The sequence below is a fragment of the Colletes gigas genome, unplaced genomic scaffold, assembly GCF_013123115.1.
Source record: "Colletes gigas isolate AHSC1104 unplaced genomic scaffold, ASM1312311v1 Colletes_gigas_Sc00003, whole genome shotgun sequence".
Lineage (NCBI taxonomy): Eukaryota > Metazoa > Arthropoda > Insecta > Hymenoptera > Colletidae > Colletes > Colletes gigas.
The window spans coordinates 5,899,435-5,911,904 of record NW_025106632.1 but is presented as its reverse complement, the minus strand read 5'-3'; the positions used below and the strand labels follow the sequence as shown (position 1 = coordinate 5,911,904).

At 37.9% G+C, this 12,470-nt stretch overlaps 1 protein-coding gene across 8 annotated transcripts in view; it reads right to left on the bottom strand.

Moving 5' to 3' along the window:
- LOC122404516 (echinoderm microtubule-associated protein-like 2) overlaps window positions 1-12,470 on the bottom strand; it is a 49,564-nt gene that overhangs the window by 33,197 nt on the left and 3,897 nt on the right. For 4 of the 8 annotated variants that reach the window (XM_043408539.1, XM_043408541.1, XM_043408548.1 and 1 more), the window contains exons 1-2: window positions 10,659-11,541; window positions 27-131 (exon numbers count right to left, since the gene is read on the bottom strand). In XM_043408539.1, coding sequence (XP_043264474.1) covers window positions 27-131; window positions 10,659-10,683 — 130 coding nt within the window. In that variant the 5' untranslated portion in view covers window positions 10,684-11,541. Of the gene's footprint in view, window positions 1-26; window positions 132-10,658; window positions 11,543-12,470 lie in introns of those variants that run through there. The other 4 variants (XM_043408544.1, XM_043408545.1, XM_043408547.1 and 1 more) reach the window with 3 other exon arrangements.

The window sequence follows — 12,470 nt, the reverse complement described above, 5'->3', positions numbered from 1 at the left end:
TTTTCCCGGTAGAAAAAAAAACTTACCCATTTCTTGCCTCGCGCCGTGTGCCGAATGCCCGTTTACGTGCATCGTCGTGCTCGAACTTTTCTTTTCATACTGATGTTGCTCCTTCGTTGAAGACTTCGTCTCTGGGAATAAACACAAACTGGTTTCAGTTTATAGCGTTATATTTACATACGTAAACTGACGAACCGGTAGACGAAATTTGATTCGCGTCGGGCGGAAATAGCGGGAACTACAGGGGAGTCACAAACACACAGACTTCGACCTGTACGTCAATAATTCGACGAGTTTTGGAAACTAGGTACACCAACGTAACAGATGGACTCTAATATACGTTGTAAAAAATATTTACGTGACTCATTTTGCGCGGAATATTACAATTTTTTTTTTTCTTTTTATTCTGTGTATTTCTGTTCTGAGAATGTAATATTCACGAAGAATTAAAGTCCGTTATTATCCGGTTGATAATGTTCTCAGTTCCTTCGTCGTCGATGATTGAATTCCTGCCGCGAGTAGGAAAAAAATCCGCGCGACCTTGGCCAATGAAAACGAATGGCGGTGCACGATCGCGAATACTGGCGGAGTCACTTCGCGAACTATTTAGGACACCTTTCTCGCTTACGTTCCCCTCGACGCGAGAAGAAAGCGTATTTTATCGCGCCGATTCGGATCCAACGAGACGGCATTGTTCAAATTTTGCACGTTAAAAAAGATATTTTGAATAATTCCCATTCCTCTTATTCAAGGTTTTTAATTGCGGCGATCAAGAAAGATAAAAATGTTAAACAGTTGGTATATCAGATCTAATGTCAGCCTTCTCATGCTTGAATCTGATAAAGTCGTTGGAAGGCAGTATACTAAATAAATCTTTAAATATACATATATCATATGGAAAAGTTAAATCGAAATATGTATATTTCCATTTTAACCTAAAATTTGGTATTTATTGGCCTCTGTACGCAAAATAATGAATTCTAACGATGAATTCGCGATGGTGGTCGTCGAGAGGATCGTCAAGGAGAGCGTGAATCAGAATACGAGGAAGGAGCGGTGGGAGAGCCGGCTTACCCTCGAAAAAGGTTCGAGAATCCTTCTGCTAACGCAAGCATTTCGCCCGAAGCGGATGTCGCTGAAAGCGCGAGAGACGCGGGAACGAGGTGAAACACAAAACCAGTAAGCATTGACCTGGCCAGAATGCTGCCTTATTGGTGCACAAGACTGGCCCCCACGAAGCTTATTTTACGATATTGCCTCCGAGCCGATGCACGCGCCCCACCATTCCTTCCTTATATGTATCAAATGCGACGCGGATAATTGGTTCATCGTTCATAAGTAACCTCGATATCAAGTACGCCTTAACGTTACCACGGTGTCGCGTATCCCCATAGAAACTCATTTATATAAACTCCTCTTCTCGTGTAATTTCTGAACATTTAGGAAATTGAAATATTCTTAATTCTTAAATAGGATTAAAAGGTAAACTAAAAGGACTGATACATGTTCATACAAGAATAACGTTCGCTGCATAGAAACAGTAGTAAACGAACGCGTCGCTAGAGTCGCGCTCGATCCTGCGTAAAGCTGTCGAATGCATAACCTCGAAAACGAAACGTCGCGAAAACAGTTTCGTTACACGTTTTAAACTTGTTTCACCGGGAGGTCTTTCATCTTCGACGGCATAATATCTTTCGTTCCGACGAGGCGAGATATCCGTTTATTTTTACACCAATAATTATAATCGAGAGATGGATCGTTCCGATTAATAATTCATACCGATCTGTTCCGATCGGAAGTGCATGGGGGAAAGAAATGTCTATCGAGTTTACGGACGAGTGCCCCGACGGGTTGCGTTTCGTGCACGGCGTAATTAACTTCGGTAATTTAACGCTCAACGAGCTGTAAAGCGTTATATTTACGTTTGTTGGTGCTTTCTACGCGCGTGGCGCTGCATTCCTTCAAGTCCATCGAGTGGACTTTTTCGCACGGAGGACCCGCGTGTTTCGTTGGTCGCTCGTTCCCGATGACCATTCGGCGCGCGCACGCTCCTTGTACTTTCCTTGTTACGCAACGAGACGCGAACGACAACCGATTCTAGTCGCCAGCATCGGTTATGTTAATGGTAAAAGAGTATTTGCATGAGCGCAAATTGATGTCACGACGCTATAAATGGAGACTGCATCGATGGGGCCCCGAACGAAACTCGCGAGTCTCGTTGAACGTAATTCTTGGTTAACAGAGTACCAGTACGCGCTCGAAGTAGATCGTGGCTGTTTGATGAGGGTGGGAAAAGCGTGTCCCGTGTTTATTTGCTCCTCTACGGCCATCTTCACACCGGCAACGGAACTGCGGAGCCTCGACGAACCGAACTTGGGAGTAAAACTATTTTTATTGCGATTTCATTTTCGACGTAATTTACCGTACAATGGGTGGGAGGAATTATCAGTGAAATCACTGCAATTTTTTATACATTTAACGATGAATTTCTAGTTTTAGAATTTTTTATAGTAATTAATTCGACACGTGACAACCGTTATGCTCTCGTGCAAAAATTGTATCGTGAAGTTTCTCGCTATAACGCGTGGCCTGTGTATTCATTAGGCATAATGAAGCATCTTAATTATTCTGGAACACCTTACGTAAGAGCGCTGTTGGCTCTATAGCCTGTCATCTTAGTTTTGTACTTGTTTAGGAAATTCTGGAGAAATGAAAGTTAATTAATTTTAATCCAGGAATATAAAATTCGTTCAATTCTTTTGCAAACTCGTCAGTACTTTTCTGACACGTTTTGGTAATGTAATTATGTAGATTTTTACGGTACTTGTTCTTTGCATTGTACGTCTATACAGGGTGTTTTGAATTTTAACAAACTTTTGTTAGTATATTTTATGGGTATGAATAGAATACGTATCTTCGTTGCAATCGACGTCATTGGAGACGAAATTTCCATTTTGGAATTGTTAAAACGAATAACATCACGTGTCGTAAAATATACCATCTCTAAAAACTTTACCTCCTCTTGGTATTCGTGGAGAATATATAAACCTTATCCATTGGCACGCTCGACGCGATTATTTTACGAGGTTATGTTAATCTTGCGGTATCAAATGGCATTTCGAGCGCTTCATGCTATCGTTACAACATCATAAAACGACAAGGAAAAGAATCTATTTTATATAATGTTTTCCCTCGAGCAGAGTTTTCCAAATTAAGTTACGGATTCTTGGAAAATCATAATTGATTATCCAAAAATTTAATTTAATTATATACATGGTGTTCGACCACCCTTGGGAAAAATTTTAATGGGGGATTCTGGAGGCCAAAATAAGACGAAAATCAAGAATATCAATTTGTTAACTGAGGCTTCGTTAATAAGTTAGTAAGTTATAAAAAAATTTCAAATCGTTCTGGAAAAATTATGGTTGGTTGCAGGGGTCAATTACAATAATTTTTGGTGAATACACATACCCCCGAAATCCTACCTACTTTCGAGAAAAAAATTCAGATAGGTTGTGAAATTTTTTGGCGAAATAAAATTTTTCAAATCATTCTAAAAAAATTATTTTTAGTCGCAGAACTCGATTACAATCATTTTTTGCTATTACACATACCCCCGAAATCCTACGCACTTTCGAGAAAAAAATTCGAGAAGATGCCTAAATTTTTCGACGAAAAAGAAAAATTTCAAATCGTTCTAAAAAAATTATGTTCGGTTACAGATCTCAATTACAATCATTTTTGGCTATTACGCATACCCCCGAAATCCTACGCATTTTCAAGAAAAAAATTCGAGAAGATGCCTAAATTTTTCGACGAAAAAGAAAAATTTCAAATCGTTCTGGAAAAATTATGGTTGATTGCGGGGGTCAATTACAATCATTTTTGGTGAATTGACATACCCCCGAAAACCTGCGCATTTTCGAGAAAAAAATTCAGTAAGTTCAGAACTTTGAATGTTAATAACTTTTTAACGAAGCCTCCATTAACAAATTAGAATTCTTGATTTTCGTCTTATTTTGGCCTCTAAAATCCCGCATTAAAATTTTTCCCAGGTGTGGCCGAACACCCTGCATATGTACATTGTTATAAAAGAAATATAACCATTCGAAGTTTGTCGAAGCACCTACGCGTATTACGCTATTTGAAACTGATATCACTTTTAAATTAGGTGACTCCGCCCCCACAGCCATGTGTCAACGACCAAGTAATGACTGTATCACATTATTTCTTCGAGTCCAACGATCGCAATAAATATTTCTTAAGAGACATTTTTTATTAAACGCGTATGGAAGCAATTTTTAAAAACGAAATCGAAACTATTTTCAAAATTTTAATCATGAATTTTTTTCTATTTTTATTTAATAAAATACGTTAAATTTGGAAATTTCTGCGAAATCTTGTTTCAACGAAATAAACGATACTAATAGATTAGAAAAACGGCAGGCGTGCGTAATAACGAGTCTGTCCGAATTAATTCCCTTCGAGTCTAGTTTCTTGATGTACAGTATAATTATTCTATACTTCCATCGCGCGCACATAAATTACGTTTTTAAACGTTTATTTTAGATCCCGCCACTGATTGTTCAAGATATTTTCACCCACAAGTAAACTTTGTTACGCGCCTACAGTTTAAATGCTCGTTCCGGAAGATAAATTGCAACGGCCATCAATGTTTTACCACGAAATCGTAATATTCCATTCGACTTCTATAGTTAGTTTCAGCAAAAGTAAGGTGTCGCTGTTTTCGGAAGCGCAGCGACGCTTCCAGCGTACTATTAAAAATTTTTTAAATATTTATTTGGAATTTATTTCAAACGAAAAAATTATTTCCAGATACGTGACAGAGTCTTTCTTTGATTGCAAAATTTTTGTTTGTTTTTTTTAGGAGAGGGGGGGAGAATTAGTCGTCGGGATTTCAAATAAATTGAAATCCACTTCAATTCCGTGAAAGTTTTTCTAGAAAAGAAAACCCAGACCACATCGCGGAGGTTTCCGGTTTCTATGCTAAGGTAATTCTAAGGTTGGAATTTAGTATCATCGGATTCTACGCGAAAGGTGAACTGTGTTGTGTGTCGAGTAGGTATTTCGCAGCGCCAAAGAGATAAAATCGCAAAAGTGCTCGCTAAGAGTTATGGTTGAATAATAAAATACCGGTGGTGTCTTTATAAATGGGATCTGTCTTCAGGAATGAATTATGGCGTTAGAAATAAGGCCCACTCGCGCGACAGAAAAATAATTAAAATTCGTATAAACGTACCAATTTTTATATAACTATTATTCGATATATCAATATGACCTTGGGGTAAATTAGAATTAAAGTAGAATTTTTATTTAAACTTTTAAATATAATCGCTATATTTATAAATTGAGGATTATAAGGGACTGAAAATGCTCGTTCGAAATTGTGTTCACTATAAACCTGTCGAGGCCGTACACGATCCACGAATCTCTGTTTACAAACACTTCAACCGAAGCAGTCGAAACACAAAAATGGCCGCCACTCGATAACCAAACGGATTACGGTCCGCGACACTTGGATAAACACGGCGAAACGTCTTTGTAGCAAGCAATATTTCCGACCAGTCGTTTATTGCCATTCCATCCAAGAAATAATGCAAATTCGAAAAATGCAATACTATCAACGCCGAACTACCATCGTTGGTATCGTTAAAAGTTTATTTATGCTTGGAATTTTACGACAGAAATACTATTTAATATATCGATTCGACAGTTTGCGTTTTACAGGTTATATAAATTTTTCTCCTCCCCGTGCGTCGTCATAAATAATAAAAAAGCGACCAGAACCGATCAAAAATGTTTGTAGAAAAATTCGTTGCACTAAAAAAGAATTACGAGCCGACCAAATTTTCAGGAAACCCATCTACGTTCCTCAGCCATTTGCATTTGTGTCATCACCGGCTGCTTCGAGATCAGCGCAGTCCTTAAGAACTTCATTTGCAATTCCTTCCTATTACGTGTTGGAACGATTAAACCGTGATGGTTTTCCACAATGAATTTCCTGTTCGATCTGCTTCCTCTCGTTCGTCTTTCTCCCGTCCGCGTCGTCTCGAGTCGCGACAGATGTCTCGCGGAACTTCGAGAACCTAACCTAGTCTTCGTCAGTTTCGAACACCGAAAGATAACGCGATACGAGCATTCTAATTGCCTCGTAAACGTTCGTAGGCATAATCGTGCTTTTATGGAACCTTCGTTTCAAGGCGAAAAAAACAGAAGAAAAACAACGCCTGGGAAACGCGTGTAATAAACTCTGGTAGGATATTTTTACCAGTGATATTGTCAGCACTTAATGACACCGGGACCTCTTTGTAATCTGGAACTCGATATTAGTTCGTTTAATATGGTGGGCGTGTTAGTCAGGAGCTTAGGCGATACGTCCTGCATGCAAACATCGCGGAAAGGTCTGATCCTGCAATTTCAAGGATTTTTAATTTAAAGATACTAAGAAATCCTGTTTGGAATAATCCAAGAGATATAACTGTCTTAAATTTAATATTTCGTGCAGCTTACTCCCTCCCTCCCAAATTAAATTAAGGAAATTTGCAATTATTGCTATATTTAGTATCAATTTTTTTGCTCCTGCCATTTAGTGAGAAATAGTAACCAAAATGGGACAGGTTAGCTTAAAAAAAAAAAATTGTACAGAGTGCTCTAACACAAAAATTGAATGCATCACATTTTTTACTGTTTCTTTGCTGCAGGAGAAGTGCAATAAGATTTTCGAAAACTATTTTTTGTCAAAATATCACTAAGTATTACAGGGATCAAATTTTTTACTGTTTCTTTAGTTCAGAAGTGCAATAAAATTTTCAAAAAATATTTTTTTCCAAAAATTTTCAAAAGATTTTCAAAAAATGTTTTTTTCCAAAAATTTTCAAAAAATATTTTTTTTCGAAATTTCAGAGATTCAGAGTTAATATATTTTTGCTCCGACGATTTTGACGTTGCATTATTCTTAACCTTGTTTGGTTTGGAATTGAATCCACAGAGTCGGGGCAGCATTTCACAATTAAACAGCGAATATATTTAGGTATTGTATGGGGCGATCATGCGTATCCTACAACAATTTTCCATTCGTGACGAGCGCGTACCTAAATCGGCCATGCAGATATAACGTTGGCGGACGAGTTTTCGGTTCATCGGTGCACTCATGCGACAACAATTTTATGGTTTACTCGTTTCGCTCCACACCAACCCTCCAGGTCTGGATCTCCTCTGCAACCACCTCGTGGACGAATTATTATTTAAAAAAAAAAAATGAATATGAATCATAATAAATAATGTGAAAAATAATCCCGATCGCGTTACAACGTTTATAATAAATAACGATGCTTAAAAAACAATCTATTCCGACTGGTTCGACGATCCGCCATTTTGTACCATAATTCGCATCCATAGTCAATATTTGTTTTACCTTTGATTTTCTGTATAATCTAAAATCGAGATCTTGAAAAAAGCTGTTAACACGAATGGAAAGTGAATAAAATTTTATTATTTCTTTTTCATTTAAAAAACGGTCACGACTTTCATCCAGGCCCATTATTATTGATTATTGAACGTTTCCAATGACTCGATGGTATATAATTAGTCCAAGAGAGTTCCAAGAGAAACTATTTAATAAACGTTAAATACATTTCTTGCCCTTTATGCTCTACTTGGGCCTATTTGCGTTCGACGATTTCAAACGCAACTTTTCAATTATTATGTATATTATTTAATGAAGCGTTGAAACGAATTAATGGCGTCGCGCCTTAGGCTCTGGATTTTCTAGATAAGTCGAACCGATAAGTCCAGCTAAGTCCGTGACAAAACGTAGAAATATTAAATTATTGGTAACGAATCACCAGTAACTAGTAATTTATAACATAATAATTTTTCGTAGAAACAGGAAAGAAAATAAATATTTAAAATGGCATCAAATTAAATAAGATTTCATGATTCCAATTATTCGTGAATTATTTTTAACGTTGAACTAAATTTTTATCTTCGATTTCAATATTTTTCCAAACGAGACGACCGACAAAATGTAGCAAATGCTGAAATTTTACCATCTGTTGCTCTAAAAAAACCGGTTGCAGTGCTCCCAGGTGGAAGATGACTTTTTCTTGTTGCAATCCTTTTCAGTTAGGCCAGTGCTACCGTTACCGCCGCGTACGCGAGTATAATAATTTTGATGATCTCTCTGCATTTTTCACGCTAAAAGAATTCTTTTTTGCTTCGGAGTCTGTGGAAACCTCAGGCAGACGAGATTCGACCGCCATTATCTCTCTGGGTTTTGTATATCAGCTTGCAAATGACCAGTTAGGAGAATAATAGTTTGGATTTTACCACGTTATCGAGAACTACAATTCACTGAATGCATACAGAGTCCCTCGCTCCACGCTTCGACTTTACACAATGGTGTTCGAATAAAAAACTGATTCAACAATGATGACAACGTGAAACGCAGGCAAGTTTTTTACGTTCGAAGAATCCAGAATATATTTCTTTCCAGAACGATGACAGAAGGCCATATAAATCATCGTGAATTATTTTTTGTCGCCACTTATGACTTGATAAACAATTCGAGACGAGAAATCTCTGGGAAAAATATTTCTTAACCTCCGTCGATGTTAACTGATTCTGATTAAATAAATTAAAAGAATAAAATTCGTTTGGAAAATATATCGAATAGATGGGAAACGTAGCGGCGTCCCTGTGCACATGGCTGGTACTGTTACACAGATGCCATACGTGTTGCACAGCTGCTTTGAAGTGGGACATTCCGCACGCAAAAGTTCGTTTGAGTGGAAACCACCAATGGCGGCGCTACGCGCGCGGGAAGTTCGAAAAGAATTCCGTTCCTGCGGTTTCCTTTCGACTTTGGTTACAAATGACGAAACTCTCGCGGCGCAAAATAAAGAGAACCAAGATCCCAAACCACCTTGCCAATTACGAGGGCTCGCGTCTGACAATGAGCCAACGGCGCGCTGGAGTTTCTCACGACATTCAGCACCGTAATTTCTCTCGCCATTGTTTGACTACTGCCGGAGTCGTGACGCGTAAAGAGCCAGACTCTCATCGTCGGTGTTGGTGGAGCGAGAAAAAAACGGAACGTAACGGTGCCGACAGAAAAATCCACCGAGTACCCGCGATTCGCGGTCCGTACCGTCTCCCCCTAAGGTAAACGTACCCGTCAACGACCACGCCCCTCACATCGTTCCACTCGTTCTTATTTTATAGCGAATATAGCAAGCAAACACGGCACAATTTGAGGAAAATAATTATACCCGTAAAAATCGACTGGATGACGATATTTTTTAAAACATATAACTGAGACGTGAGAAGAAGACTCGGAGAAGAGTTTGTGATTTTTTTATATTTATAATAAAAAGAAATGTAATGATATATGGTGCCGTACACTCTTCAGACATCCTATTTAGACTGGAAGAATAAGTTCACGCTAGGTGGAATGCTGGCGTCGCTAGTAGCGGTTATAAAGGACATAACCTACAATGTTCTGCTGCTGCAGGGACATGTTTCTCGTAAGTTAAAGAAGTTAGAAAATTGTACGTTGACGGAAGGGCATAACCTACAATGTTCTGCTGCTGAAGGTACATGTTTCTCGTAGATTAAAGAGGTTAGAAAATTCTACGTAGACGGAAGGACATAACCTACAATGTTCTGCTCTTGAAGGTACATGTTTCTCGGAAGTAAAAAATTTTAGAAAATTCTACTTTGACGGAAGAACATAACCTACAATGTTCTGCTGCTGAAGGTAAGTACATGTTTCTCGGAAGTAAAAGAGGTTAGAAAATTCTACTTTGACGGAAGGACATAACCTACAATGTTCTGCTGTCGAAGGAAGACGTTTCTCGTAAGTTAAAAAGGTTAGACAATTCTACGTTCTAAATGGATCGCAGCTGTCACTAGCCACTACTAGTGGGCATGCGTGATATAACCTACAAAATTGAAATTCGCCTGTCGAAGAAAAATATTTCTCGTAAGATAAAAAGGGTAGAAAATTCTACATTGACGTAAGGACATAACGTAAGATAAAAAGGTTAGAAAATTCCACGTTGTCATACGTGTAATAAAAAGGATGTAAAATCGATATTTACGTAGCAGATATCCACGTCGTAATTTCAATTATTCATAATACATTCTTCTTGATCCCTTCGGGGGATATTCGCGCTTACGTTCGGTCTATTTTTAAACATTGTAGCATGGAAGTAACCGCCACGATTGCGAATAAATACAATTGACAAGGAACGACAGTTCAGTCAATATTGACAGAGTTCTTGAATAAAATTTTACGGGCTTTCAGTTTTTTTAGTCATCTTCGGAAATTCGCTAGGCGTACGAACGTTTTCTGTGCGGAATGGCCTACTTCGGGGACAGCTGTGCAATACGTATTTATGTAACAGTACCAGTCATGTGTGTAGGGGCGTCCCCCTATTTTCTATCTATCGAACGCTCTCGTGAAACCAACGCATCTTACCGAAACTAATTTTATTTCCAATCCAATAAATCTTAGATCTACCATAGACGTAATATTAATATGAATCGTTGAATTTTTTAATTGAAATTTAATAGTTTGTTCGAAGGTCTGTACAAACTGAAGGAAAATTAATTACAGCGACGGAAAATAAACTTACTTTCTGCGTCGTGATCCGTAGACATCGTTCGATTTCCACGACAGTCAGCGTGGTATAGTAAACACTAACAGCGAACAGTTGGCGTAAAACAAGCAAAAAGTTTCACAGAACGCGACGGCGACAAATATCAACAAACACGTTCTCGTTCGAATACATTTGCCGGTTACGTGCACAGCGGTATCTGCACAATTTCTAACCATATCAAATATCTATGCCGTATCTACGTACCGTTATCTCTTTCCTTAACAAGTTTTCCCGATAACTCCTTTCCATATCTGGTCGGATAGCGATTTAAAATTCCCGACGATGGATCGACGCTTCTTCGCTCAACGACTCCTCGCGTTCCATGCTTTCACTGTTTATGCATCGATTTGTGAATGATAAATTCGAAACGAGAACACTTGAAAATTTCTACTATCTTATCGCCACGACCTGCCACAAATTATAAATATTTTTTTCCATCGATGAAATATCGTGCCACGCGTCGTTCATTCAAATACACTTTTTAAAGTAAATAAACGAACATAACCTTTCCCTCTGTTCCAAAATAAATTTTATAGACTCGTAAATCTGTTCGTTTGCTTGGTAGAAAAGTTTCGAACGATCGTTTGCTTTTCAGTTGCGTTTATGCGTTTACTCTTCGAATCCGTGATACACGGTTACTTTTATTGTCGTTTAACTTTTTGTTCTCAGCGTTAAGGAGCTCGTTCCGTAAAACATGCCACTTTCCTAGCTTTCCCCGAGTGTTTGCAAACGAAACAAAAAGCGTCGACCACCGAGACTTTCGTTTTTGCGACGTGCCAACTGTCAGAAATAGTTTTTAAAAGTGGAAAACAATTGGACACTATTTTTTTTGAGGTTAGTATCGTCCGTAGGGCGATGACAGCTGAGTCACTGGTGTAGTCCAGCGATTCTTTATGAGAAACTAACCTAAAAAATCTCCACTGCTTAAACAGTCCGATAAAATTGGTAAGATTATAATATTAATTATTAATCGATCAAAGTAATGGAAAATCGAAGTAAATAAATTTCTAAAATGGCTTGCGATTAGTCTTCGAACAAGAGTCCATTTATTTTGATTAATTGCTCTGTTATAACCAAAATAAAAATAGTTATTAGTGATTTGGTAGTTTAATGTTATTAAAGAATTCAACAATTCCTTCATTGTTCCACAGTGTGGTTAATTTATGCTCGAGTTGGATCTGAGAATCGACCTCTGTTCCTCGCACTATCCGGATCCAATCAGCATACGTTCAACCATGAGTCGGGTCCCGCGTGTTCACAATTAGGTTAGGTTATACTTGGACTCGTTAATCTGGTTTATTCGTTCGAATTTTGGCGATACCGAGCTTGGAATTGTTTTATCTATATTTGTACGAGTTAAAGGTTGACCGAGTTAGTGTTAAAACTATAATCTTTCTAACGAAACATCGTGACAGTGATCAGTCCACGCGCTCTAACCAAACGTAAGTCGATCTTGTATACGAATAATGGACTGAAAATTATGTGCGGTATTTCGAAATATGTTTCGTTCATTTTTCGATGTTACAAAACTAAACTCTTCGAAAATATTTTTCATACTATTTTTACTGCTAAAAGTCGAACGACTGACGATCGATAAATGTTAAAAATATTAATACGTTGGGGAAAGCAATAAAATTTACAAAGTCGTATCTCAAATTTGAAATTTTTTTAAAAACTTGATTTTTTTTTTAAACAATTTATTTCCGAGTTCATCAAAGTTCGACGATCTTGAACGACCTTGGATAAAAAAAAAATGTGAAATTAATTTTTACGCGAAGAATATTTCCC